The sequence below is a fragment of the Mustela putorius genome, unplaced genomic scaffold (genome assembly GCF_011764305.1).
Source record: "Mustela putorius furo isolate JIRA1106 unplaced genomic scaffold, ASM1176430v1.1 tig00003838_pilon_pilon_pilon, whole genome shotgun sequence".
Classification (NCBI taxonomy): domain Eukaryota; kingdom Metazoa; phylum Chordata; class Mammalia; order Carnivora; family Mustelidae; genus Mustela; species Mustela putorius.
The window spans coordinates 1,145,314-1,152,939 of record NW_025421991.1 but is presented as its reverse complement, the minus strand read 5'-3'; the positions used below and the strand labels follow the sequence as shown (position 1 = coordinate 1,152,939).

General features: G+C 35.9%; 1 protein-coding gene across 1 annotated transcript; it reads left to right on the top strand.

Annotated features, from left to right (window-relative positions):
* Positions 1 to 3,049: 3,049 nt before the first annotated feature.
* On the top strand, positions 3,050 to 7,235 carry LOC106004227 (60S ribosomal protein L12-like). The gene is made up of 2 exons (XM_045089488.1): positions 3,050 to 3,113; positions 6,670 to 7,235. Exons 1-2 carry the CDS (start codon positions 3,050 to 3,052, stop codon positions 7,233 to 7,235), a joined length of 630 nt encoding a protein of 209 aa, XP_044945423.1.
* The last annotated feature ends 391 nt before the right edge of the window (positions 7,236 to 7,626 follow it).

Here is a 7,626-nt window from a genome sequence, read left to right as displayed (position 1 = left end):
ATAAACCTCCAAAATGTGTAGTATATTTGTTTTACAGAGTGATCCAAAGAGGTTGAAGACTTTTCTGAGGTCACACTGCTAACTGTGCCAGAGGAGAACTTTCACATCTGTTAATAAGACTCTAAGAAGATTGTTTCATGACAGACAGTGCTAGAAGAAAATTACTTAAGATTAAGTTTATCTGTAAGGAAAACCCAGACAATATGATATGACCTGGTACCTAAGATTCCATTCTAATCAGAAGTAATAACCCCTGAAGATGAAACAGCTATCAAGGTAGAGGGAAGAGATCTTGAAAGATAGATTTTCAGGGTAGTGACTATAACTCAAAGTTATTTAGGTTCAATAACCACTGCTTAGAAATGCAAAGGGTCCAGAGGGAAGGCAATGCCTCAGAAATCCCTCAGTAGCTTTATTTCACACTATTCTGCTTGGCTAAATCCTTTGGAATACCTTAAAGTTGAGACACTGGCCCAAATTATTTCCCTGAAGTTCCAAATAGATTTCATACCAAGGGTAGCTTACCCAGATTAACCTTTACTCAGGGAAGGGAGTCCTCAGTGCAACTCTAATGGAATGTGAAGTTCTTTAAGACTTGACAAGTTAGTTAGAATACTTTTCCATGGAAATAGGTATCAATTCATGTCTGTACCCTCTGTTACTATTGGATTTATTGTTAGATGTGACTTCGTGAGATTGTGCCCACTCATAATTATGTTATAGCTGTGGGAGTCAGTGTTCTATCCCTATTTAATTGGCCATCCCAATCAAGGATTTTCATGCAATGCAGGTTTATGCTGTAGGGGCATTCCTCTCCACCTCTAACAAACTCCTATGTCATGATGATCTCCACAACTTCTTTGAGCAAAGGGTGTTGGTGAGCTGTAATAAATATTATAGGACTCTCAGAAATACATGGACTATTATAGAGATACTCAATTTGTGGAACATAAGTCATGGTTCTGTCTGTTGGGATAAAAAATTACGATGGAATAAAAAATCATATGTTTTTCATAAGTGGAAAAGAAAAGCAAAATGAAAGGATAGTTTCAGCTTTTGTACTTCTGTGGGTCAAAAATACATATACCTAATGTGTTAAAGGTGTTTCCTTAAATGTTTCCATGCATTAGGTATCTATCGAACAACCCTACCTTTTGTCAGAGCATTTAGGTAAGATATAAATTGAGAACAAGGTGAATATTGTATTTTGTTATTTGTCCTCATATGGCTATTCATCTTCAATATGGCTTGCCTAGGCTTCTTTACATAGTAGTACCAGTGTTCCCAGAGAACAATAGTGTAAGATGCAAGTTCTCCTGAGGACTAAGCTCAGAACTCACACACTTTGACTTCTGTGATGCTTTAGTGATCAGAGAAAGTCATAAGACCAATTTACATTCACAAGATGGGGAAATAGACTCCGCATTTTAAAAGGAAGAGCTTAAGTGGGTAGAAGAAGAATCAATAAAACAAGATGGAATTGGGAGGGAGACAAACCATAAGTGACTCTTAATCTCACAAAACAAACTGAGGGTTGCTGGGGGGAGGGGGGTTGGGAGAAGGGGGTGGGATTATGGACATTGGGGAGGGTATGTGCTTTGGTGAGTGTTGTGAAGTGTGTAAACCTGGTGATTCACAGACCTGTACCCCTGGGGATAAAAATACATGTTTATAAAAAAATAAAAAAAATTAAAAAAAGAAATATAATCAATATTAAAGATAATCTGCTGCCAAAGATGAAATATATATATATATATATATATATATATATATATATATTTATAAATATATAAAAAAAGAGGAAGCACTGGAAGGTTTTGAGTGGAGAAATTGATATGATTCAATGTATGTGTTAGAAATATCACATTGATTAAATAATGGAGAATGAATTAGAATAAACTCAAGAAGAACAAGTGTGAAAGCAGTAGTAATGTTTGGAATCTTCTGTAATGGTCCATGTAAGAGATGACTTGATCCACTGTAAAGAAACTGAGAATGGAAGGAGATATACAGATTGAAAAAAAAGTAGTATTTAGGAGATATGAGCTATTAAGATCCTTGTGAGGGTGGCAGTGAATGTAAGTGGGTGAATAAGTCAAATACTGGGTGTTTGGGTGGCTCAGTGGGTAAAGCCTCTGCTTTCAGCTCAGGTCATGATCCCAGGGACCTGGGATTGAGGCTCACGTTGGGCTCTCTGCTCAGCAGGGAGCCTACTTCCCTCTGTCTGCCTCTCTGCCTACTTGTGATCTCTCTCTGTGTCAGATATATAAAAACAAAAACTTAAAAAAAAAACAAATATTAATGATGGAATTTAAATATTAATTTGGGGTTATACTTTAGCTGGTTTGCATTTTTAATTTTTTCAGGCCCTGTACTAATATTTAAACTTATATAGATGGTTTCCTATCATTAAACAACAATTGCTTTTAACATTGTTCAATTATAATATTTATATTATCATTTAATTAATCACTGACATAGCAAGGTACTTAAATATAATCTTATTCCATAACACAGATAAGGTACCTTCCTTTCTGATAGTTTAAAGCAGGAAATAGGTATGTGTTTTACCTGCTAATATTTTAAATTAAACAGAACATACAGGTCTTCATAAAGAGCCAACAAGAACAACTTGAATTTTTCTAAAGTGAAACTGGCATTCCTCTAAAGTTAGATTTCTCAATAAAATAACAATGTTCATTAATAAATTAAATGTTTCTGGTCCATCTATTTTTCCATGCTTGTTACAATTAACATTCTGTACCCTGTTACATTCCTGACAAAGTAGATTTAGGTTTTACAACCAATGCAATGCTGTTCCATTCAGGGTCACTAACTTCAATCCTTTTAATAGTTGTAGTGTTCTGCATGATGGTTTTATATTAATTCCCTTCTTAAAAGGTTTTCTGCTGAGGTGTAGTTTCAGAAGATAGCACTAGTTTATTCTAAAACCAGAAGATGACATTTTACTCTCCTCAAGGTCTTCCCTTCCCAAACCCCCACCCCACTTTCTGTGCTTCATCTTTGTCCAAGAAGAAAACATGCATAAATGGAAACACCTTCCCTGCATTTGGTATCTATTGAACAGCCCTACCTTCTGTCAGAGCATTTAGGTAAGATATAAATTGAAGAACAAGGTGAATACTGTATTTTGCTAAGCAATTACCATATAATTTTCACATAAAATGTTTTCAAGTCTAAGTGATATTCACATCACTTTTGCTTTTATTCACATTTGTCATTATAAAAGGAAAGTAGGGGCTTTAAGATGTTGGTTTCAGGGAAGTAGGAGGTGTTGTGAAGCCTTATTATCTTATATGTGCTAATATATCAAACACTTTTCTCCATTTAACATGAATACAAAAGTAATGCCTGTTGTGTGGAGACTGAAATTTCACCTTCAAACAAAATGTTTACCTCATCTTAAACTTGAAATAAATCTTAGTAATGCCTTCAGTCCCTACAACAAATTAGCTCACATTAGAAAACCAGCTAAGTATAAAACAGCTGTGTGCACATCATTCTGCTTGATTTTACATTTTAGTACATAATATGAGTAGCCTTGTATGCATGCTGAATAACCATACCCAGAGGGTTGTTTGGATGGTAGTTGATAGATTTATACTATATTGATTGAGAAAGTTTGAGAGAAGTACCTCTCCAAACTACAGTAATGAGAAACAACTATAATGTTGTGCATCAATGAATACTTAGCTACAAAGGAAATATTACTTCTCAAACCTGATTTACCCTAGTGCTAAAATGTATGTTTACTTCAAATGGACAAATTAAGGAGTACTGGTTTTCAGGATAAGGCTGCAAATAATTTCTTTGGGGCCCAGAGAGGAATATTTCCAAACATAACTTTATTTCAAAAGTAAACTGATATTTCTGAGCTGTCATGTAGATTTCACTTGACTGGAATTTAGAAGTCTATTCTATTTAATTTTAATCCTTTATTTTAGCAGTGACATCACCCTTACAAAAGCGGGTTGCAAGAGGGGTGGCTTTAGAGAGCTATAATTGCCTTTTTCAACTATAGCACCTATTATAGTGTTTAGTATATAGTTGGTGCTTAATAAATGTTCACTTTTATTGATCAAACACTCCATCAGTATCAAAAGATACTAGGATTTATAAAATACATGCTAAGTTTGAGGAATGGTTACACCTAACGGAATTCTACAGATAAAGCATGGGATAGTTTAAAAAAGAAATCCAAATTGAAAATCAGGGCAAGGCAATGCTCTAATGTCCCATGATCTTGGGCAAGTTAAGTGCCTTTCTCTGTGCCTCAGTCTCCTCATCAGTGAAATAAAGGTGCTTTTACATGAAAGGCACTTAGTATAATACCTAACATGTAAGCTTTAAATTAATATCAGTTATTGTTATGATAATGCATATATATTTCATTCTAAACATGTATGAATCAAAGTCTAACCAGGAAACAGAAGCAACTTTAAGTACCTAAAACAAAGGGAATTTAATGTAGAAAAATTTTACACAGGTTATGGAAGTTTACTGAGAGGCCAACAAGGAATGATGAAGCAATTTGTGAAATTAGCAAAAGCAGGATTTTGATACAGTACTGGACTATAAGGTCAAAGGGAGTAGCAGTTGTAACTAGAACCAGAATCTAAGGGTCAGGGCCATTCAGCAGAATCTATAAGCATGGCAGGCTTCTACAAAGGAAACTGGAGTCATGGAAACACACACACACACTCACACACACACACACACACACACAGAAAGAAATACTATGGCTTTGCCTTGCTGTTCACCAATATATTACCAGTGGCTTCCATTGTTCAAACCCATACAGCAGCTTGTTAACAGAAGAAACTTGGAAATGCCACCTGTAGGGGTCAGCTCCTCATGAGACAGAGTAGACCAGGGGAAGTTCAGGGAATGGATTTGAGAGTCAATAGACCAAAGACTTGTGTAATCCCACAATAGTTGTTCCCTTATTACTTTACAAGTCTCTCTCACCAGCTTATAACTATCTTTCACAATAGAGCCTGGGTTTCATTCCTTTTTTATTCCTGACCCCCTTCTGTCAATAATGTGCTTTGCACATTATAGGTGTTTGGTTGTAAGTACTGGTGAAAAATTTTCACATAGATCTGAATCTCTTGACTTCTAGTACATAATTACTTTTTTCCTATGTAAACAGAAGATATTAATCAATTATGTCTGCTTTTCTTATGCAAGGCATGCCTTTTTATTGAGATAAAAAGATAATTGCATGATGCTATAGCTGCATATTTGCACTGCTTAATAATTAGTAATATATGCAGACTGGCTACTTGGAGTCCTGTGTTTAGAAATCGTACTTAATTGTTGAACTTCCTAATTTATTCAGAGGGCAAGAAAAAAAAAAGGCTCCTTTATTTCTGAAATAAAGCAAAGGAATGTTATAACTGTATGTCAAACATAGAAGTCTAATGTAATAGCTTTCACATTTGCTATTTCATCACCAACAGTAAGAAATATAGTAAGAAATACATTTTATATTGTGACCCAGCACACACAGAGACACATACACACAACTGAAACAGAAGTTTTAAAATGTGCAATATACTCTTTTCCAAACTGTTTTTAAAATACTAGTTAATCCCATTAGATTATTTTCACAACCCATCAATATGTTACAATCCACAGTTCACAAAACACTAGTCTAACAGGATTATAACCTTGGCAGAGATTGGAAGTACATGCCATCTTAAGTTCCAAGCCTCTCCCTTGGTAGAGGTAATAAAAGAGGTCAGAACCCTCTCCATCTATAGGTGGAGCCCAAAGAGACTGTATTCGAAGGCCTAGTGTAAGGGCAATAGCCTAACGTCCACCCTTCCACCCCTTACCTGCCTACCATCTGCCTCAGTCGCCAGCTCTGAGCAATTTGGGCAAGTGAAGATTCTGTCCTTAAGGCAGAGGGAATAAAACATTGAACATAACATTTAGTTATGTTTTAGACATTATATTTCTTAGGGTCTAAATCTCTTTAACCAGTCTCTGCGGGGACTAAAATTTTATTTATTTTCTTTTTTAAAAAGATTTTATTTATTGGACAGAGAGATACACAGCAAGAAAGGGAACACAGCAGGAGGAGTGGGAGAGAGAGAAGCAGGCTTCCTGCTGAGAAGAGAGCCTGATGCAGGGCTCAATCCCAGGACCTTGGGCTCATGATCTGAGCTGAAGGCAAGTGCTTAATGACTGAGCCACCCAGGTGCACCTAAAATTTTCTTTTTGGATTCACACAGCAAAGCACAGTATGGCCCAGACTGGAGAAGCATTCTTTATTCTGTCAGATCCTGAATCGAAAAGTGAAGGGACTAACTAAAAGTCATAGTGGAAAATAAACTCAATTCAATTTGGCAATCTATTATTGAAAAACAGCAAAGATATTATGGTAAAATCAAGGACTCTTTCCTTTTGAATATCACCTCAGAGTTTCTTGTGGTTCACAAAATTATATTTTTAAGTTCTGTTCTCTCACAAACTTCAGAATTTCTATCAAGCTGTCTGAAAACAAAATGTTTTTATTCCTTCAACACAGCTGGCAGATTTGAGAGTATTATACACAGTTGACCATATGTCAAAAGATACATAAAGCATAATGCATTTTATAAGAATTTAAAATAAGATACTTCCTTCTGGCTTTTGGTTTAGAAAAGGCAAAGGTGCAACTGTCTTTAACTGTCCCCAAACCAGTTCATCCAACACCAGCCACCTCCATCCTGCCACCTAAGTTCAATCCCAACAAGATCAAATTCATACACCTGAGCTGTACCCATGGGGAAGTTTGTGCCACATCTGCCCTGGCTCCAAAGATTGTCCTGCTCGGTCTGGCTCCAAAAAAGGTTGGTGATGACATTGTCAAAGCAACCAGAAATTGGAAGTGTTTGAAGATTACAGTGAAACTGACCATTCAGAAAAGATATGCCCATATTGGAATGGTAACTTCTGCCTTTTACATGATTATCAAAGCCCTCAAGGAACCACCAAGAGACAGAAAAATGCAGAAAAACATTAAGTACAGTGGAAATGTCATGTTTGATGGGACTGTCAGCATTGCCCAACAAATGTTGCACCAATCTTTAGCCATAGAACTCTCTGGAACTATTAAGGGGATCCTGGGGTTTGCTCAAGTTGTGGGCTGCAATGTTGATGGATGCCACCCTCATGACATCATAGGTGACATCAATAGTGGTGCAGTAGAATGCTCAGCTAGTTAAGAATTATAAGGGAAAATATTTTAATAAAAGATAATTTGACAAAAATACAATAAAATAAGATATGTAATTGAATAAAGAACCCCCAAATGTTTAAAAATATGAATGTAACTTAATGCTATATAATCTTCTAGAAACTTCATCATGAATTCTCAGGTAAATTCTGCAGTGGGAATTTTAGTGCTAGAGCACAATTACCCCTGCTCATTTTCATCCCAGTCCACATAATAAGTATAGTCATTCTAACCAGTGTTGGGATGATATATAATTCACAGTAGACAAATTCATCCCATAGGCACATGCTCACTACATGAGTGACCTTTTCCCTGAATATAAAATTTGACATACTGTCTTCAATACAAAGTCAACTTCTGAAATAGTTATGCTTATGGGA